The sequence below is a fragment of the Rhamphochromis longiceps genome, linkage group LG14 (genome assembly GCF_057381845.1).
Source record: "Rhamphochromis longiceps isolate RC_006_pf linkage group LG14, R_longiceps_female_GT1.1, whole genome shotgun sequence".
NCBI classification, from domain to species: domain Eukaryota; kingdom Metazoa; phylum Chordata; class Actinopteri; order Cichliformes; family Cichlidae; genus Rhamphochromis; species Rhamphochromis longiceps.
This window is the reverse complement of record NC_140570.1, coordinates 15,453,308-15,476,293: the sequence shown is the minus strand read 5'-3', so window position 1 is coordinate 15,476,293 and position 22,986 is coordinate 15,453,308. Positions and strand designations below refer to the sequence as shown.

At 42.6% G+C, this 22,986-nt stretch overlaps 1 protein-coding gene across 1 annotated transcript in view; it reads left to right on the top strand.

Annotated features, from left to right (window-relative positions):
• The first annotated feature begins 993 nt into the window (after window positions 1-993).
• Window positions 994-22,986, top strand: part of LOC146653815 (uncharacterized) — a 34,944-nt gene continuing 12,951 nt past the window's right edge. Inside the window, exon 1 of the mRNA XM_085379885.1 lies at window positions 994-1,049. Coding sequence (XP_085236011.1) covers window positions 994-1,049 — 56 coding nt within the window. The remainder of the gene's footprint in view (window positions 1,050-22,986) is intronic.

Genomic DNA, 22,986 nt, shown 5'->3' with positions numbered 1-22,986 from the left:
ACCAATACTGTTAGACAACTGGATGATATCATGACCTTAAAGTTAGCTTTTAAGAGCAAAGTTTGAAGGAGGAATTAACATAACATCATAAAACAATGACCATGACTGTATGATTTCTCTAAACGAATTGAGCACACTGTTAAAGCAGTCCATAAAGTCGATCCAAGCTCATCTCAGTGCCACATCAGCTGATAACCTTGTGCACATCCTATTGACAAATGCTGCATGGGGCACAGTCTAGCCTCAGAACAGCTACAGCTGACTCTGCAAGCCCCTCTGCAAAACTACCTCTACCACAGTTTGTATTGAGGCCTGCTCTGCTCTGTACAAGGGGTCTTGCTGCCTTTTAGTGCATTGGTAGATCCCAAATCAGAGCTAAACAGTCAAATATAAAATTACTGTAGATGAACTCACGCTCCTGTTTTGAATAAAGTGGTCCTGACAGAACTATAAACATAACATTTAAGCCAGAAATAAAAAGCTCCGCTGTTGCTTCTCATCATTCTCTTTCACTATATATCTTCTGACACCTTTTATTCACTGGTATATATGCTATCTAAATCAAGATGTATCTACAGGGACAGGAATATAAAAGAGTTAACAGAAGAGGTTAACTTTGAAGCAGTATTACCCTGTCATAATCATCTTCATATTTTTACACACCCACGCAATATAATCCATAAACCTCTTTATTATAATTATTAGTACTGTAGATTCAGACCTAAAATAAAGCACAAAACATTTTAAGGCTTAAAATAAAATTTAATCTTCCTGAAATACCTTGACCAGTTTTTACCCTTTAACTGTAAGTTTCGGTCTGGGATGCCAGAAGCCACTGCAGAACCTCCTGCAGGTGTCATGGGTCTAATTTAACACAACATGTGACGGGAAGTGCCAGCCCTATAACCCTGGTGTGTAGGAGCTTAAGTGTGGGACTTAACACACTCAGTGCTGTAACATTCAGATAAGACGTCTGGTGAATAGGGCTTCCTGATGGTCTTGTGGATTTATAGTGGCTGTGTGATGTCCTCTATAGTCACCATCTGGGAGTAAGTACATCATTCCCTGAAAATCTGAATTAGGATTCAGTATGTGAATGCAGTGTCTGGATGATTGCACAAAGGATTGTAACATTAAATCCTTTGTGTTCCATGTACTCTGGCTTTTCTGTCTTTTCTATCCCCCCAAAAATGATTAACATAGTGTAATATTTTATATTTTCAAATGATTTATTCATGATAATAATCTTACAGGGGCTCTGGTGTCGAATGTAATCATTTCTTTAGAAGGTCTGTCAGAGTGACTCTCCAAAGTTTTTCACCGACTGCACAACTTCAAGTATATGAGATGCACAAAAATAAGACTTGGCATTGTCTTTCACAACCTGTTTAACAATAACACAGGGGAAATTTAGCAGGTGCTCAGATCCAGAATGATTTACAATATGTGGAGCAGTTCAGCAGCAGAGTAGCAGCAGTTTGGATTAAGGCGAGCAGGTGGTAAAGGAGGAGTGTTAGGGCCCAATACAGATGCAGCTGAATAACTAAAACCTGTCTTATACGTGGTGCTTAGTAACAAAATAGTGCACACGCATGAAAAGCAATAAAAATTAAGTCAATATCTTTCATTTTACAGGAAGACCTGTGACTTTAGTAGCCACATTTTATGTTTATTACTCCTATTATTGTTGCAGTCGATAATTAATATTGTGCAATCCATCATCTCTCCTCTGGTTTTTACTATCTTTCAAGCTATAGAAACGAATAAAGCAGAAATACCTTGAAAAGTGTGAATAAACATCAGTGAAATCTCATTCTACTAGTTCCTGCTGTTAGTCTTTTCTGTATTTTTTTTTAATATTTTTTACATATATGTTTTAAAGGGTTAACGCAAGTCATTGAAGACAAGGATGCCTACTGAGAATTTGAGACACACTAGAAAGATATAACGCAGTTGTCAATAATGACCGGCAATTGCCTGGTTTAAAAACAGACTAAACCATTGTACATGAATTGCATGTATAGCACGGGGACACACAGAGATATTATCTTGTAAACAGATAGTCTGTCTTTGAGAGAAAACACAGGAGCGGCATCTGTGTCCTGCTGGCGCAACCAGATGGCTTTAAACATGATGTCTCGCTGTGTGTGTGTGTGTGTGTGTGTGTGTGTGTGTGTGTGTGTGTGTGTCCTCGCCGCTGATCTTTTTTCACTCTTAGAATTCATGTGCATTCACCATGACTCACGAGGATATGTGGAAAAGAGGAGCTAATAAAAGTAACATTGCCTGAGTCTAATGAGAACTTTGGCTGAGTTCAAAGGTTAAAGGGTGAAAGATTACAGTTAGAGGGTGCCTAGTCATAGTGTGCATGTGTTCATACATGTAGCATTTAACAAGAAGCCATAAATTCCGTTTCTCCACAGACTAACTGAAATCCTCAGTGAGAGTATTTAGTTGGCAACTCAGAATAAGTTTACTTGCGCATCAATCTCATTTCTGAAAGTGACAGTGTTAATTTGCATGTGTGTCCGACCGTGTGTGTGTGTTTTGGCAGATCGGGCATGTTAGAAAGTAAACAAATCAGGGGAAACTCAAGTCCCTGCCTTATCATAAATCATACTGAAACTGCTTAGCTTCTTACTCTTACACACATAAACATATCCGTCGGGTGCTCAGTGAATCAGATGGCAGTGAGTTTGTGCACCCAAGTAACATTAGTCCTAAAACACATCGTGTGATGTTTTAGGAGTTGGGTAAAACTTCGTCTTTTGAAAAGAAAAAAACCCCCCAAATATTATAATGCTGCATTGACACAGACCTTTAAATTAAGCCCCAAAATAAAATGACAAAAATAAACAAGTAGCTCAACATCTGTCATTTCTTGTCATCCCTCATCAATCGCTGTTGCTCTTTTTCACCTCAATCAGTCTACATCACGCATAGAAAAATATGGCCACCAACTGTAGCGCTTTTGTCAAGGTCCTTTTCATCCGTTAATTTGTATCATTTTCACTTGTGACATGGGCTCTGAATTGATGGAGGGTGGGGGTGGGTGGGGGCTTTTCAAATTAATCATTTGAAGCCATAAAAACTCTTCTGGTGTCACATTTACACACGAACACACACAGCTGTGCTAGTCATGCACATGCACAAAGGTTTGTATAAAGCTACAGTCTCACTAGGGAAAACAGTGGTTGGAGACAGCAACCGTGTGCACTGAATTTGCGATCTCATTCCCTTTATTGCTTCGAAGATGGGGACCAGACTCCAGTCAGAACCTCATAGGTTTGAATTAGAAATTCTGACCCCCCAGCTCTGCTTTTATGCAGGAATATAACCAGAACACAGCCAGATACCAAACAGCTGAGCTGCAAAGGGACACACCGTGGGCAGGTTCTGTCTGAGAGTGACTTCAGTCAGTCCAAGTAGGAGATTGTTGGAGACACGTTGCCTCCCACCAGGCAACCTGTGCAGTTCCCTTGCGACTGAAAATGTTCACCCAGAGGTAGATAGTGTTTGCATGCTCAACCTCTGGGTGACGAACTGGATGTCGCAGCTACTTGCAATTTGTCATCAAGCATGAAAAAAATCAGTGTAATCACAGAGCAACCGCTGGTTTTTCCTAGCTGCAAAGAGGTGCCGTCCTGTTTTTACTCAGTGTGACTGAAGCATAAGCTCTTCTTTATACCTGCCTAAAAACTTTAATCAAATCAGTGATGAAACACAGGGGCAACATTGAGCTCAAATGCTGGAAGGTAAATTAATAGGCAGGAGAGGTCTGAAAAAGGGGCATGAAAACAAAAGACAGCAGGAGAAAATATATGACCAATAAAACAAAGTATGCAGACAAACTCACTTCAAATAATCACCTGTAAGAGGTCTAAAAAAATGAAATCCATGTGATGCAAAATTCTTTCATTCCCAATATGTCAGGTGCCAGAAACGAGTCGCAAACCATGAAGCAAATCGAGTACTTGTAGTTGTTTGCGAGTGTGGAACTATCCATGGTGCTGATCTTCCTCTACACTAGAAATGTCCTTAGCAAACGGGTTTTGGCTGAGAATTGAAAACTCTCCCCTGTGAAATACACAAAGGAAAAAGTCACATGAAAGTCAGAGATCTGCAGATGAAGGAAAAAAAAGACTCATTGAATATTTATGACATTAAAGCAACACAGAGCTATTTTCCTTACCTTTGGGGTTACGGAAGCTAAGGGAAACTCAGTTCCAAAGTTCAACCGGAGTTCAAAAACATTTGACTTTTTGCTTTAAGCAAAATCCATGTCAGGAAGAGCCAGAGGTTTCTTTAGGGGGGTTCAGACAAGAACAATGCTGTTAAAATCCCAGCTTTGTTCAGTTTCATTCTTTTCAGCAGCAATCTCTCCTTTAACTTTGAGGTAGTGTGCACTAATACACTCACTAGAAGACAGGTGCGTCACAGCTCCCCAGAAATGTGCACATGTAAGTTTAATTGAATGTGTGAGTTTTCGCTCATGCATGCATTTATGTTTGCGCACGTGTGTGTAATGTGTATGTGTTTGTGTACACGCCCTCCCTCCTCCACAACTCCACTTAGTGTTACCGCTGTGAAAATGAAACCCCACTTCTCATTCAACCGTGGCCAGTTAAATAAAGGGGTAGGCAACGTGTTATCAACCGCTTGCACGCGTGAATGTCACAAATAGTGCCAACACGCTGTCACTCAGCTCTGCAACTATGAATTGTACCGCTGCAGCTTACCCATCACTTGTGATAATGATGAATAGATGACAGAGGGAACGTTCGAGAGGAACAGTATGGTCGTGAACCTGGCGTAGGAGGGAAAGTGTGTGTGAGTGTGTGTGTGTGTGTGGGGGGGTGTTGAGGCTAAAACAGTGACGGAAAAGTTTGTGTAGAGCAAAATCATATGTGAGAGTAAATGAGAGCACCAAGTCAGATAACAAAAGGCTATAAATAACAGGCAGTTGAGAGAGAAGTGAAGGGAACGTGAAAGAGTTCATTATTTGATGAAAGCACAGAGTGAACATGGAGATAAAAAGCAGAAACTCTGAGAATGGCCTACCAAGGATGAAAGGATTCTTTGGCTTGCTCTGTCTTGGGGCTACAGTATATGTCAATCAAACTTAGATGTCAGTCATCCCGCCCACACTTTTTGTCTGTGAGATGCAAAACACGAAGTGCCACATACGTGTGTGAACATCCTGCTGGGCATGTTGCTTGTATAGATGAAGGTGAATCAGCGTGCTAACAGCTAAAATAGCGCACTTATTGAAAAGTATTAGGAGCTAGAGAGAAGGATGGAGGAGCTTCAGGAAAAGGGAGAATCCATTGGGGTAGGAAGCAGAGAAGAGCAGAGGGATGAGAAAGATATAGGATGGTAATTGAGAGAAAGCTCGGCATTCCCCTAAGAAAACATAAGCACCTGAGCACAGAGCAGAGCGAGTATAAACACACATTTAGACAATCAGTTCAATGCAATTCAATCAAGTTTTATTTTATACAGTACCAAATTACAACAAGAGATGCCTCAAAGTGCTTTACTTACACATTGTAATGGGGAACTAGCTTATTAACCATATACTGCCTTGATGCAGCCCATATGGAAAAGATATATATAAATCTTATAAAGTTTGTATCTGTCTTGTGTGAAACTTGTATGAAAAGCATACAAGAGTGAAAACAGATATAAGATCCCTTGAAAAATTATATAATGAAACTTGTATGTTTTGGATACTTACTAAAACAATGTATGAAAGTAATGCGAAAGTGGCCACTTTCATGAGTAATCACATATAAGTTTTTACTATTTCTTTTCCATATGGGAGATCTCTAAATTTAATACACGCATTTCCTCTCCCTGGATACAGGGATTGATTGTTTGTGCAAATGTGTACACAAATGTGGAGAGCAGGTTGGAGTGTGTGCATGCATGTGTGCGCTATTGAATGTTGATTTTAGCAGCATGCCTGTATTTATATAACACATCTCTATCTTGGGAAACATGCTCAGAAACATTCTGGTGCAGTACAGGAGAGAGTTTGTGTGTCTGTGTGTGTTTGTGTGTAGAGTCCAAGCAACCAGTTAGAAACCCTTGTGTGTTTATGAGGCTGGAATGCATTAAATGTTTCTGCACTCACATTAAACTGCCTCATCATATAGCTACATATGTTTTCACCCATTGTAAGTGTATAATCAATCCACACACGAGTAAGTGATGTGGGCGTATAGGTGTGTGTGTGTGTGTGTGTGTTTGTACTATCCCAACTATAAAATCACTATGAGGACTATATCTGTAGCTTGTTTCCATTCGCCTTCATTTGTATTCCATTATAAAGTACATACCACTTCTCTTTCAATTTCAAATCGCCTGGCTTTGCTCCGAAATTGGATGCCGTGCACTCTGTGTACTTGCCCTCTTAGAAAGCATCGGCTACAGTATTAATAGAGATTATCTCTTGACACACCAAAGTTATTATAGCTGTTGGATAACGGCCATTGTCTTATGTGAGGAAAGAGATTTTTTTTTCTGTACTTTTCTAGAAGAACTCTATCTGGCTGATTGAGCACTACTACATGATTTCATTATATCAAACTGATATCGTATTGGTATGGGTTGCAAAACTTGAAAAGCCAATAATTCCATAGTGTGAGTTTGTCTGTACAAATTGACTTGGCTAACAGGTTAGTTGGCAAGCTATTGAGCCTTATGAAGCTGTAATTTTTAAACTAGATAATTATGGTGGAATGTAGAGACAGGGGAGGAACTAAAAAAATATACATGAGTTTATTTGTGTGTGTCGGTGTGTGTATGTGTGTGTGCAAATGAAAGATTTAGACAGACGCACTATGATTAGGCTGCAGTTTCTTCTAGCTGTTTATCCCCATTACTGCTGCCAAGGAGCTTACCAGCTAAATTAGGCAAATTCTGGTCGCCTAAACAAATTACTCGCTCTATTTGAGGAGGGAAATCAAATTAAGAAATTAGCACAGATCCAACACTGTACCCTAGCCAGTAATACCATTAGCTCTTAGTTTAGATTTCATCTTCATTCCATCCACTAAGCTCAGGGATTCTAATACTTATGGATTACCTTAACTTTGCCAAATGTAAGTAAACTCTTACGTTTTGATTAAATAAAAAAAAAAAAGAACTTTTACCTAAAGAATCTTGTTAAACTGGTCAGTGTGTCAGTGCCTCTTCCCTTTTGTGTTCTAATTTCCCCCCCTCTCTATTCAACCTCAAATACTAATTGTTTTGGAAGTCCTGCTTTAATAATAAAGGGTGAATGCATAGTGATTGTTCAGAAGGGTTAAAGAAATCTGAGCTGGCAGCAATCACTTCAGAGTGTCGGGTCAGGACACTTGCAAATGTTCAGATGTGAGAGGAACAAACAGGCAGAGTCCAGGAATAAAGTTGTCATTCTTTGTATTTTCAATTGAGAATGTGCCCGCAGCTGGGCGAAATAGAGTGTGTGTGTGTATGTGTGGTTTGGTCTTATGAACGCACACACTGTCTGTTGTTTGGCTGCCGTTTGTCTCTGAACTAAAGTTGCGGACATGCACCCCGATGGTGCATTCAGGGGACATAGGAAATCCCATACACAACCCTAACCCTTTTGTACAGCCGCCCCCAAATTTGGTGTACAAATTTGACCTTGATGGAATGTCCTCTGCACCTAAGCAGAATCCTGGGGTAGAACAGGCAACCTGATGAGCCGGGCCACCGGGCGAGTGTAAGTTCGGTCCTTTACTTGAACGACTGCAGCTCTGACACGATCATCGGCCCCCGGTAGGATAGTTTTCACGGTTCCTACTTGCCAGAGCGCTCGTGGGGTCTGCTGATCAACAATGAGAACCACAGATCCAACTGCAATGTTGTCTGTGTCCTTGTGACATTTCTGCCGTGGTTGCAAGGTGGGCATAAAATGCCGTATGAAGTGCTTCCAGAATTGGTCAGCCAGGACTTGAGTGTGTCTCCATCTCTTACGACTGAGCAGCTCGGATTCTGGATAGAACACTTGGGGTAGAGAGCAATCTGGCCGCCCCATCAACAAAGAGTAGGGCGTGATGGGATCTGGGTCTGCGATGTCTGAAGAAACATAACCCAAAGGCCTGGAGTTGAGTATACTCTCCACCTCAAGCAGGACAGTCCTCAGCACTTCCTCTGACACTATCTGCGCTCCCAACGTGGTGCGCAGAGCGGTTTTTACAGATCGCACCTCTCTCTCCCAAGACCCTCCAAAGTGTGGAGCACTAGGGGGATTGAAACAGAATCGGATCTGTTCTGCTGCCAGTTGCTGTCTAAGATCTGGCGTTAGGGCGATGAATGCTTCTTGTAGTTCCTTACTTGCACCTCGAAAGTTAGTACCCTGGTCCGAACGGAGTTCAAACGGCTTCCCTCTACGGGCTATGAACCGTCTGAGTGACATCAAGAAGGAGTCAACATCCATGTTTACCAGCAGATCCAGGTGAACTGCTCGAGTAGTAAGACACTTGAAAAGAATGCCCCACCTCTTTTCTGTGCGCCGACCCACTTTAATGAGCATAGGGCCGAAGCAGTCCATTCCAGTCGAATAGAAAGCAGGTCGGAAGAGCCTCAAACTTGAGGGCGGCAAATCTGCCATTTTCGGGACCTCTGGTTGACCTCTCCACTTCTTGCATTCGGGACAGTAATGCTGATGTCTTCTGACTGCTTCTCTCCCCCTTAAGATCCAGTATTTCCGGCGCAACTCAGCGAAAACACGTTCAGCTCCCGGGTGGTTGAGCTTATTGTCACATCGCTGGATTAGAAGCTTCGTAACTGGGTGAGCAGGCTCTAGAAGTACAGGGTGTAGTACCTCAGGGCTCAGGCCTTCGCATCTGCGGAGTCGACCTCCAACTCTAATCAAGTCAGAAGCCTTGTCATACTCAGGAGTGAGGGTAATTAGCCTGCTACTGGATGGAATCAGCTTCTCTGATTTAAGTAATGTGAATTCTCTCGGGAAGCTCTCCATCTGAGAATGTCTAAGCAGGGCCAGCTCTGCCCTTTTAAAGTCATCAGCATCAGGGTGACTGGTGTCATTAGCCGCCCCGTGCATCACTCGAGCAGTGGCTTTCAGGAGTTCCTCATATGTGCTGAACTGTTTGATGTCAGGTATCGCTGGACTAGCGGATCCAGTAAGCAGACCACAGAACACTGGCTTCTTCAGCTCCTCCACTTCCTCCTTAGCTTCTCCCACCGGTGCTTGTGGCCAAAGGCTGGGTAGCAGCTGAAGAAATGGTGGCCCCCGGCTCCAGCGATTCGCACCAGCAAGCTGAGCCACAGTTTTCCCTCTTGTGATATCGTCTGCTGGATTGGTTCCTGAGTCCACGTACCGCCAAGATGCTGCAGCAGAGAGTTCTTGTACCTCTGCAACTCTGGTTCCCACAAAGACTTTATATCTGCATGAATCTGAATGGAGCCAGTTTAGCACTGTAGTCAAGTCTGTCCAGAACACCACAACTTGGATGTCAAGGGTCAGTTCTTTCTTCAGAACAGAAGCCAGCTGTGCTCCTGTAAGGGCTCCACACAACTCTAGCCTTGGAATTGAGAGTTGCTTCTTGGGTGCAACTCTCGACCTCGCAGCCAAGAAAGCCACCTGGACCTTTCCTTCTCCTTGGTCGGTCCGTAGATATGCCACAGACCCATAGGCACGCTCAGAGGCATCACAGAACACATGAAGGCTTCGATGGCTGTGACTACAATCCGAGCGTGAGTCAGTGTAGCATCTCGGCAGCGTTATCTGTGAGAGCTGGCTGAGTTCACTTTCCCACAAACGCCAGGCGTGGAGCAGATTCTCAGGTAAGTGAGGATCATCCCATCCTCTTTTCTTGTCCCAGAGGTGTTGCACGATGACCTTTGCCCTGGTTGTATATGGAATAAGAAACCCGAGAGGATCATACTGCTGGGCGAGCAGCCGATAAATGTTGCGCATTGTTGGCTCTGAACTGACACTCTGCTGATGCTTGTACCGGAGTGCATCAGTCTTACAGTGCCATACGAGTCCTAGAGTGCGCTCTTGCGGATCGGCTGACTCCTGGGAGAGCCAGAGAACGCTACCCTCTGACTGGGATTCAACTGGTAGGTGGCTGATGACCGTGTGGACATTGCTAGCCCATTGTCGTAGTTCAAATCCACCCTCCAAGAGGAGAGACTGCAGGCGATCCACCAACTCCTTGGCTTGGCCTTCTGATGGGAGGCTCTGCAAACAGTTGTCAACATAGAAATTACGTTCTATGGACAGACGAGCATCCTCTCCTGGCTCAGTGTGTTTCTGGACATGATCTTGAAGTGCAAAGGTGGCGCAGCACGGACTGCATGTAGTCCCAAAGGGAAGCACCTGCCATTGGTAGATGGTGGGTTTTTCGTCTACCTTCATGTCTCGCCACAGGAAACAGAGAAAGGGTTTGTCCTCATCTAGCAGACGGACCTGATGGAACATCCCTTTTATGTCACTGCTGAAGGCGACTGGGTGTTCCCTGAACCTGAGAAGGACTCCCAACAGGCTAGCTCCCAGTGTAGGCCCGGGAAGAAGGCAGTCGTTCAGGCTCTGACCCTTGTAGGTGAAGGAACAGTTGAACACTATCCTGTCCTTCCCGTTGTGGTGCACCATGTGATGGGGGATAAACCACGAACAGTTACTCACTGCGGCCTCTTCCGGTGCAACAGCTGTGACGAAGCCAGCCTGCAGCAGTTTTTGGATTTCCCGAGAGTAGGCAGCTGCCTTCTGTGGTTCTCTGGCAAGTCGTTTCTCTGTACCACGAAGCTGGGCCAAAACTGCCACTGGTGTAGCACGAAGAGGGGGAAGATTCTTCTTCCACAGTAGTGGGGTGGCATAGCGATTTACTCCATCAATTGTTACTCGCATTGTCCTTTCCTCAAGTCTCTGAATGGCCTCAGCGTCTTGTCGGGACCTAGTAATGAGCCGCTCACTCCGGTATGGCAAGGTATCCATCTTCCAGAGTCTCTCCACATGGCTGAAGAGCTCAGCTTCTGGTGAGGCCCCAGAGGTGAAGAGACACTGCTGTGGGGTTAGCCGCTGACGTAGGAATCTCGATGGACCCTGTAAAGTCCATCCAAGTCGGGTGTGCACAGCTGCAGGTCCACCTAGACGTACTGGCTCCACAGGAGTGAGAAGATGTGGATTATCTGACCCAATAAGCAGAAGGGGCTGTACTTCCTTTATGTCTGGCAGTGGCAGGTGCTTAAGGTGACGGTACCGCTCCTGTAATGCTCTTATCGGGTAACTATGGCGTGCTAGGCCAAGTTCCTTTGCTGTGAAGGCTCGGTGGATCTGGAAGGACTTGTTCGGCTGTGAGGCAGGAGAAATGGAGAATGACACAGCAGCACCATGGATGGTACAGCTATCTTGACGGACAGTGCGGAGTGCTAGGTCCTCTGCTTCCCCGTGCAGCCCCAAGCAATCAGCCGCTTCGTGCAGAAGTATGGTACGCTCTGATCCATCATCCAGTATAGCATAGGTTTCAACCATCTTTGTACTGCTCCTAATGATGACACGACTTAGCTTGAGTAACACCTGACTGCTATTGGTTTGCCGGTCTACGTACAGTGTCTCAGAGGTGGAACTTACTAAGCATGTGCTTTCCTCTGGTGCACTGGTTGAATCAGAGGCTGTAGCATCTGGGCTGGTATTGACATCATGAAGAACTTCAAGATGTCGGCGCCCACATGGTTTACACTTGGCTTTGAGGTTACACTTAGCTGCTTGATGATCACGGGCGCATCGCCAGCACCTCTTATTCACCTTGATCCACTCTGTCTTCTGCTCCTTCGACAAGAGTTTGAAGTTACTGCACTGATTCAGGTAATGCTGCACTGTATTACAGAATGGACAGTACTTCTTGGGCCTTTCTTGTGCCGCTGACATGTCACCTTCCATCTTTCTCCTGGGCTCACTACCATGGAGAATGGTGGCAACCTTCTGAAACTTATGCTCAGGACGTCTTTCCTTTCGTGAAACTTGCCTCTCCCTGTCAGAGTGGCCGCAATATTGGTCTCCAATTACCTGGACACGCACCTCATACTCAAGCCATTCAGCAAGATGAAGCAGTGTTGGTATAGGAGTGTTGATGGGATTGACAAATCTCTGGAAATTTGCTCTTAGGTCATAAGGTAGCTTAGCTAAGAGGCGAGATACGTGTGAGCCACACCTCAACTCTGTCCGACCTTGTTCTCCCAACTGGTGTAACATACCGACTAGCGCACGGACTTGTAGTGCAAAAGACTTGAAGGCTCTGATGTCACCACTCCTAATGTTGGGTCCATCCATCAGTTTGGTAATCCTTTTTAAGGCCAGATGTTGAGGTTGCCCATACATTTCTGTAAGTGCTCTCATGGTGTCAGCAAATGGGAATGGACTGTTACTGTATGAGTCAGCTACAAGTAGTGCATCTTCACACTTAAGGTGATCTGTCAGGATCTGGAACTTGAAGTGTTCAGGAGCATCAAGTGGAAGTATGTTATCTAGAGCTAACTTTAATCTTGCAAACTCACGTGGGTCCTCGTGCACAAGGTCGGGGATCGTTGGTTGAGGTCCGCGATAAGTCTCTATCGGTTGGGCTCTGCCGAGAGAGAGTGGTGTCTGAGGGCACCCACCTGGTTGCAGGCGATCGGTTGGACACTGTCGGCGGTCATCTGGATAGTTACCACAGCGCCTGTACGGATAACTCGAATCCTGATACCCATATCCATAAGGAGAACGATAGTGACTGTCAGGGCAGCTTGGGTGACCAGGGGTAGGATGCCTGTCATCTTGTCTGTAGTATGGATCATCTTCATAGCAGGCCCCTAGCCTTGGCAATCTAGGAGGAGTGGCAGGCTGACTGCAGTTCCTGTGGCGACGAGCATACACCTCGTCAACCCTTCTTTGGCCTGCATGATACGGTGATCGTCCCCTTGCTGCTGACGCTGGAAGTGGAGAGGGCCTCTCACCTGGTGTCATTGGTGAAAGAAAATCTTGAGATTCAGGGCATGAGTCGACTGAAGGTGATGGTGACTGTGCGCTGCGCTCCCTGTCAAGATCTGCGTCATTTAGACTGTGGGTGAGCTCCTCAATCAGGCCATGCTGGCTGTCCTTTGGATGGTGAGACTCATCCCCAAATGGCACCTGTGGAGCACTTTCAGGCTGATGTGGGCTCTTCTGACCTTTGATTGGCACCAGCTTACTAGTGTGGGCAGGTGTGGTTGACGTCCCATCCTCAGACCGTGATGTGGCATGCTGTGGAGCTAGTACAGGTGAGCTAGAGATCAATTCTGTCAGGCGTTGCACATCTAGTCGGAGTTGATTGTGTTCCTCTTTCATATGATGAATATATTGGAGAATTTCAGGATGAGTAGAATGCTTGCCCTGATCATCATGTGAGAGTCGGTTCTTAGTGAGGTCATCCACTTCATAGTTCTGGAGGTATGATGGCAGCTTGCTATGTCTGTGCGGACGGTCAGACTCTCTGTATGGGTATCGGCCTTCCATTCTGAACATATAAGGCTGAAGCAGTTGCTCACATCCGGCTCGAAGGACCAAATGTTCAGAAGGGTTAAAGAAATCTGAGCTGGCAGCAATCACTTCAGAGTGTCGGGTCAGGACACTTGCAAATGTTCAGATGTGAGAGGAACAAACAGGCAGAGTCCAGGAATAAAGTTGTCATTCTTTGTATTTTCAATTGAGAATGTGCCCGGAGCTGGGCGAAATAGAGTGTGTGTGTGTATGTGTGGTTTGGTCTTATGAACGCACACACTGTCCGTTGTTTGGCTGCCGTTTGTCTCTGAACTAAAGTTGCGGACATGCACCCCGATGGTGCATTCAGGGGACATAGGAAATCCCATACACAACCCTAACCCTTTTGTACAGTGATGGACTTGCAATGCTTGCAGCAGCCATAATTAAAGTTCTTGTTTGACTGAAAATGAATTAAAATCACAGACTGAAACTGCCCTTGAATAAAATCAGAAAAGCAATAAAAATGCCTCTTTTTGATTTCATTGTTAAACCTATTGAAACATCTCTACTTTCCCTACATTAGTGTGGCCTTTACAAACCTATGTATGGCGCGTCTTTGTGCATTTGAACACATAAATTCTTCAAAGTTTGAATAAAGTGCACCTGAATGTGCTTTTACAGTATTTGCACAAGCCTGCGCATTGTATGCAGGTCTACCAGGTGAAATGATTTTGTTGCTGCCATTTGGTTGGTCTACTGATTACTGCAGGCCTTTGTACAAAAGCATATGAAAAAAGGTAACATGGAATCAAAGGATGGAGGAAATGATTAGATCTGAGTAAAAAAAGAGTAGTAAACTTATGAAGAAAGATAGAGGCAGAAAGGGAGTGGGAGACAAGAAATCACCAGCCATACGTCATCTGCTTCCCTCTCTTCTCTTTTCTTTCCCCACTTATATTTAAACTACCATCGCTGCCCATCTCTCTTTTCCCTATTGCCCTCCCTGTTTCTCCCAACGCACTCTCACCTGAGCAAGATTAATCGTTCCAGTCGAATCACATTACCTCCAAGCCCAACTCCAAACTCCCCGCCCAACACACACATACATGTGTGAGAGAAAGTGAGAGCGAGAGAGAGGGTCCGTGAGCCAGAGACAGAGGGAGACGGTGGATGGCGGGTGGGGAATTGAGGGATTTGAATGCATGGATGGTCTGCTCATTTAACTCATCACATTATTTTAGCCCTGTGCTTTATTACACTTAACTGGGACACTAGGCACTCAGTCAAACACACCCACACTCACACATACACCCAGACACCTTCACACATAATCCTGTCTACACATCTATCCTGAACTGCAGGTTTGCCATAATGTGTTTATGACGTTGCATGTTTAATTTGTGGAAGAGGATGATTCATGGCCCCTGATAACAATGCTTCATCATCCCCATAGCACCTATGGCATAAAGAGGGTTTGTGCAGGGCAGGAAAACTGTTGTTAATGGGATGGTAATCATCTCATAACCTGGAAAATGGGCAAATAGGCACAACCCCTTATGCAAATGTGCTTGTGCATTTATTTGTGCATGTTTATTAATGTTCACGTGCATCCCCCCATGCATAGCTGTGGGAAGGTGTGGCATCCACATTGTTTGAGCCTGAGTGTCCTGTTTGGTGTGTGTGTGCGTGTGTGAGGGTGAATATTGATCTATTGCTATGTGCTCTATCACCCTGCCAGGCATAATAAGGAAGAATGGGACACTAAGCAGGTGCTCACCCACTGCTGATTTATAAAACATATGCACCGGAGTAAACACCTCAATCACTCCAAGGGGCAAGGCTATGGGAATTAATAACATTTACATGCTAGAAGGATAATGCATTCTTAGTTTATTTTTTAATGCATGTGACCTCTTAAGGTATACAGTATTCTTCTTAGTGAAGGTGCAGTGAATTGATTCTGGGATTATCTATCCTTGGGAAGAAAATAATCAATGTATAGGCTAAATGGGGTCAAAATAGCCAAATGTGAACTTGGCAAGGCTTTGATATGAAGGAGTGTCTCAGCAGCTGCACTTCAGGCTATTTTTTCACAACTGAAAACAAAGCAAATGGATTCAATGTATTATTTCCTTCATGCTTACTTATCAATCCACTTGGATAAAAATGTGAAAATACGATTTTCTTTAATGTCTGTAAACTAGCATCAGACATGTACAAAGTTCCAGCCACAAATGTTCTTGTGCTTATAAGATCAACGTCTGTTCTTCTGTCAGTTCCAAAGTATACTTTCATCTATACTTGTGTATGATGCATTAAGACCACCAGTGTTGGTCAAGTTACTTGAAAAAAGTAATCAGTAACTAATTACTTCCCCCAAAAAGTAATCCAGTTACTTTACTGATTACTTATTTTCAAAAGTAATTAATTACTTAGTTACTTTTTACAAACACGAATTACAACCTGAATAGGTGATAAAACTTGTTTTATTAGTTTTAATCTTTTAAAAAATGTAATTATATGCAACATTCTCTGACTGGAAGAAATTTGTTTAACATTTAAACCTATTTAAACCTGCACATTCCAGCACATAAAATAAAAAAATATTTTGTGTTTACACTCACTCCTTCAAATAGATGCAAGTAAAACACAGCAGAAAATAAATAAAATCAAAGACTAGCGGTCTGAAATGTGCTGTTAGCATGTTAGCAGATCGATGCTACTGTGAACTGAGGAGCTATTGTCTTGATGTGAGCTTCTACTCAGGGTTTTTTCTTCCAGTTCAGAGCAGAAATGTTTTTGTTAAGATACTGGATGTTGTGTTTTTCTCCACAATTTTAATTATTAGCTAGATATATTATCAACAGGGATGAGTCAGTGAGTCAGTTGGGCTCGTGAATCGTGATTCATGAGTCAGTAAAGTGATTCTCGAGTATTGAACGATTCGTTCATGATTCGCGCATCACTAAAGGAGGCAGTGGTGGAGGAACACAGAGTGGCGGAGTTTGAAATATTACTCTTTCTGGGTCACAAAATAAACTTTTAAGATATTTTCATGCGTGAATGGTGCTGTGTAAACTTCAAATATCTGCTCGATTCATCAAGACGTCACATATTTACGGTGGCCCCTAGAGACAAAGCACGTACAAACTCCAAAACACATGCAAAATCCAAAACACGTACAAAATCCAAAACACGTGCAAACTCCAAAACACGTGCAAAATCCAAAACACGTGCAAACCCCAAAACACGTGCAAATTCCAAAACACATGCAAACTCCAAAACACGTGCAAAATCCGAAACACATGCAAATTCCAAAACACAACAGAAGTGCTCCAGGACACTAGGGGCAGTGTTGAGCTTTTGTTACCCAGTAACTACACAAGCCAGGAAGTACCAATGACCGGATTTGGGGTCTTCATTTTAAGCCGATTACGTCACAGCGATACAACAAAGGCTGTCCCAATTCAAAGGCTGCTCGAAATGCGTCCCTCAAATGCGTCCTTAATTTCCCTGAATTTTAAGGATGGGTCGGTGTAGCCTTCATGGCCCGACATATCCCAGACTTCATAGCGCGGCAGTGGTGTGGATAATTTTGTCGAAAAAAACCCAAAAAAAACGGCGGAAGTGGAGCGGACGAAGAGTAAACTTTCAGAAGTAAGTACTGAATATTATGTCACTTATTTATGCGCAAATGTTTTTATAATGAAGAATATTAAAACATTACTGTTGGCCACATGTCGGGAAAGTTATGTGACATTAGTGATGTTTGTACTAACTTGGTTTTAAGGCCTTTACTTCAAAATATACGCCCGTTCAATAGTTGACTTTAATCTTACAGAGAATGTGATGATTTTGTGAATAATTAAAGTCAGTCATATATTTCACAAACACAACAAACTGAAAGTCAGTGATGCTGCTCGGTTTGCAGTCCTGAATATCACGGCACAAGCAGGATTCACTGCACTGTTAATGTTAGATATGTTATATTGCTGCCTCTGTTCGGTGGTGTCGAGCCAAACGGACTTTAACCCTTTAAAGCCGGTGGGAGCAGGCACGCTCTGTTTTGCGCAACTATTTTTAAATCCCGGTAGCACTGCAACCACGTAAGCTAGCGCAAAAATTTTTTTTGCATATGAAACCGGAGGAGTTGTACTTACATCTTATGCCATCAGCTTGTCCTAAGTCACAGTTTCCTTCCACATATAGCTTTGCAAAAACTGGATAAAAAGCACTTGCAGCAACAAAAACATAATATTCCAGAAACGCGCTTTGCCGATCCGATCAGCTGTTTGTAACACTTCCTACGTCCATCAGCGCGAACTATCGCATGTCCTCCATGTCCTGCCCGAAACCGGAAGTGACGTCATTTTGCGGAAATATAGTATTTTACCATCAGGGCCTTATGAGCCTATAGTGGTGTTTTTAAAAGTTATGTTTGAGTTTATGACTTTCTGTGTCGTTTCTGGGATGCTTAGGACTCATATTGCACTGCTGGAAATAGTTTATTTTGATGCATATGTTGTTTTTTTTGCAAATTTGCATTATAATATTTATTTTCGTTTTTCCTGCAGTATATAAAAATTGGTGTATTTCAAAAATAACAAAAACATAATATTCCAGAAACACGCTTTGCCGATCCGATCAGCTGTTCATAACACTTCCTACGTTGGAATAGACGTCAGCGCGAACTCTCGCATGTCCACCATGACCTGCCCAAAACCGGAAGTGACGTCATTTTCGTGGAAATGTAGTTTTTTACCATCAGGGCCTCATGAGCCTACACTGGTGTTTATAAAAGTTATGTTTGACTTTATGACTTTCTGTATCGTTTCTGGGATGCTTAGGACTAGTGATGGGATTTCCGGCTCTTTTTAGAGATCCGGCTCTTTCGGTTCGGCTCACTAAAAAGAGCCGGCTCTTTCTGCTCCGAACCGGCTCTTCAGGTTGTTTTGTTGCTTTAATTAATTTATTATTAACAGTAATATAAAATTATGCACAAAAGGAATTACTAACGTAAAAAAAAAGTGGTTTTATTTATATATGTTTATATATAAATATATGTGGTTAATATGACATGCAGCCTAACAAGTTACAGAAGACGTGCCTACACGCTAAGACTTAACACGCACAACATGCAAAGAGTGGAAGCCGTATCAACAGGGAATGGTAAGTAATAGCACGCTAAGCTAACCAAGCTACCATTCCGGCTACTTGAGTGCTGCACGAGGGAGTACAGAGGAGCAAAAAATGTTGACTATAAGCGCGTAAATGTAGTTTGAAGTGACTCAGGAACAAATATAAGAACACTATAATGACATATACTTAATTCTAGATGAGTAAAAGGTTTATTAAAGTGTAAATATGTCGATTTAAAGTCACCACGCCGTTTTGCCGAACATACTTGTGCATCCGCCATCTTTGCCAGCCGAGTTGTAAAGAGGCCTGTGTATGCGCGCGACGGACGGAAGACACCGAGGTACGGGAAATGACGTTCATTTAGGCGAGGCTAAAAAAAGATATAACAGACTTTTTTTGGACTAAAATTACAGAGTTATCGTACCACTTTACGTTCGGTAGGGGACATTATAGTTTTTCCCTATTTCTGTTGCCTATAGTTCTATTTGTATATTTGTAAATTAAACTAGAGGGTGAAAAAGTGAGGGTGACAAGTGCCGCCCACTGGTACGAACAAATAACTGTTATCACGTGATTGCACGGGAACCAGAAACGACCCAAACAGAAAACAAGATGGCATCACACCCAGGAGGATGCGATCAAGGTAGTAGCAGCTATCGTCAACAAATAAAATACATATATTTCGACTCTAACAGAGTCGGTGGGAGTCCAATAGACACAGATAATGTGGCGCTTTAACAGTTAACATTCAGTTTGCTGCTTTATTGCTTGCTAAGTGTATCGTTAACATGGATAGGGCTTAGCTTAGCAAAAGTAGCTAAACGTTAGCTTTGCGTTAGCACTGCGTTGTGTAGATGTTCGCGTTACAAAGAGTAAGCAAACGCGTTTGACCAAAAGCGAAAGGTACACATTTGGAAACAGCATCCATTTGACATTAAAAAAATGGCAAATTTCCTCACCCAGTAAACACCAGTATGTGGGCCCCACATGGGCTATGGGGGTTCCAAGTGGGGATGGGCTTACAATGGGCATCCATCTGGGACCCACCTGGGTTAACCAAGTAGGACCCATCTGAGACAGCCCAGATGGGCTATGTTCTATGGGCACCATATGGGTAATATATGGGAAGTTGCATGAACAGGCAACTGAGTTTAACGACCTTAGGTAAGTATAATTATTAGTCATGTGTAAATATAAACATGAATTAAGATGAAATAACTGATAATAAATTATGCCAGAGGCAGCATATGTATATTTAATTAATAACAAAATATACATATAAAACATATTAATATAAGTGAAACACAAAGAACAGATGTGACTTAATAAAGACGCTTAATAAAATAAAATAAATGGTTTTACATTTAAATGGGAAAAAAAAATTCACTCTATGTAGGAGTGCTTTTCGAAATCTCGCGTTATTTAATGAAATATCACGAGGTTTTCTTAAACCCGTCACCCCCATTCTGGAACATTCTTCATTTCGCGCCCTTGGACAAAGCTGACAGTTAAGCTGGCAATTTTTGGATTAAGTGCATCTTTGATAGTGATGTGCGGATCGATCCTGAAATATCGATTCCTCTGATACCAATCATTTATGTTCTAGAATCGATTCTCACATTAGAATATCGATATTTTAGTAATTTAGAGTAAATTTGTAGTTTATCATTAACAGGAACACAGTGGAAAGAAACTATAACATTCGGATTGTCTACATTCAAAAGAACTACTTTCTCTTCCGCCTTTCATAGTCATGTGCGTAATACGGCTGTATAAATGTCTCGCAGCCCCTTGACGCGCGCACTCACAACAATGGCTGAGCATAATTGGAGTCATGTGCGAACGTATTTTACCTCCACAAAAGCTGAGACGTGGTTTGCGATACATGTGGCAAAAACATGAGGTGTTGTGGCCACACTATGGAGATATTCAAAAGGGCTGTTGGGGGGGGATAAATACATTTTACAGTGTTTATTTATCGGATAAAATACGTTAAATGTCCGGAAACAGCGGGGTGTCCAAATTCAGAGGCTGCTTCTACCTGAGGACCCGGCCTTCGCGGTCTAAAGAAAGCTGGGTAGTAGGTCACGAGCTCCCTCGGTGGAGTGAAACTCTGCCGTCTGCTCCTTGCTATCTAAAATATAACTGGGCACTGACGTAAACTCTCGACCGTTTCACTTTGTTTAATTAGTTTTCTGTTTGGCGTTTATTCAGCTGTGTGAAAACCCCGGAGGAACCCTCCCGAGGGATTAATAAAGTTAAATTTTATTTAATCTAATCTAATAACTTTAATCTCATCCAAACCGATTTACTCACGAACAAATAAAACACTGAAAAAGCCAAACAATAACATTTTTAAGTTATCAAAGTGACTTATGTTTAACCCGAGTAGTGAAAGACCGCGGGGGTTTGAAAACAATGTGTGAGTCAGCTCAGATATTTGAAGTTTACACAGCTACATTCTCACCTGAAAACATGTTAAAAGTTTTTTTGCGACCCAGAAAGACAAATAAGAGTAATATTAAAACTAAGTCGCTGCCGCCGTTGTTGGAAACTGGAATTGGCTGGGCCGCGCTATGAATTCTGCGATATGGTTTTTCAATTTTGTTGTCCGGGTGGAAAATCGGGAGAAATCCGGGAGAATGGTGGCTAAGGGAGATTTTCGGGAGGGGCACTGAAATTTGGGATTCTCCCGGAAAAATTGGGAGGGTTGGCATGTATGCCACAATTGTGGCAAAATCACTAACCTTGTCAAACACCTCAGAGTAAACCATATCACAGAATATGACGAGCGTATTGTAACGTTGGGTTGTGTTGTTGAGAAGAGGCGGCAAAACACCTAGCAGGCTAGGCGGAAGGATACACACCCACACTGGTATCAGTAATCCACGGTGGTTCTTTAATACGCATTCTTCAGCAACCGTATAAAAGCCCGGCTGAACGGCTGCAGCTCAACAACAAAATGCCCAGCGTTCATACAACCCAAGCGCTGCAAACAAAACAAAAAAAAGGGTCTCGAAAAGAAAACATAAGTCCGTCCCTCGTTAAGCACGAGCGTGAAGGCACGTGTCCTCATAATCACAGAGAGAGAGAGCGAGAGAGCAGTGGCACACACTGATGACACCATCAACCCTCGACTTGGGTGTCTTAAAGGGACACCACACCATAACGGCTGTTACAGTATGTTGAGATGAACTGAAGAGGAGGAGAGGGACAGGTGCTGCTAGGGCAAGACAGACGTCTCTCACGGGTCCTTTAGTGCTGCAGGCAGGCAACATTTCAAATAGCGCACAACTTCATTTTTTTTTTATTTCTATATGATGAACCCTACATTATTAAATTCAAATTCAAATTTTATTTGTCACATACACAGTCATACACAGTATGATATGCAGTGAAATGCTTACACAACTGCTCGTGACCTAAAGAAAAAAAAAAGGCTATGAATAAGATAGGAAATAAATATGAAAATTAAAAAGGGTCAATTTAACTAGGAAGGAATAAAATAAAATATAAAAATGAAAGTTAAAAATGAAATAACTGTACAACAACAAATTAGAATGAAGGGTAAATTTAACTGGGAAAGAACAAGATAAAATATATAAATTAAAGTTGAAAATAAAATAACTGTACAACAAAATACACAGTATAGAAATATATAAGAATGTATGAAGATTATGAATGTATTATGAATGTATTAAGTGATAAGAACAAGTAATCTGATGTCCTGTAATCATTATGATGCTATAATTTCGGTATCGGATCAGTATCGTCGATACCACCCTGAATATTACTTGGTATCGGATCGGAAAGGAAATCAGTGGTATCGCACATCACTAATCTTTGAGCTACGGACTTATCTGCACTAAGGGTAAGAACTTTTTTGACTTAATTTGAATGAGTATAAATAAAATGTTTACAAAGTTATGATGCTGCAAAGTAATGTATGGCACAAGTGCTGGCGAACTTTTTCCTAGCACTCAAGCAAGGCTAAGCTAGTTGAAATTTTTACGTAATGTTGGATTTAGCCAATTTTCACAGTTTGAAAGCATTGTCTGGTGTCCTGTATACTGCTTAACTAGCACCAAAATTAATTACTGCGTGTACTTAACATCAAGTTGTACTTAAACATTATCTTGGTTTTTCTCTATGATTAGTATTAATAAAGGACTGTATTAGACCAAATTAACGAAGTTCTAATTTTTTAAGAGGAATACGGGAGGGTATTTTCACTATCAGAGCAACCAAAACTGCTTTGGTGTTGTCTTTATTAGCTTCATTCCTCAGCTTTTGTCCCTGTGTTAGGAGCATGCACAGCAGTCAGAGAGGCAGATCAGTGAGCACTCTATTTCTGTAGAAGACATCATCATTTT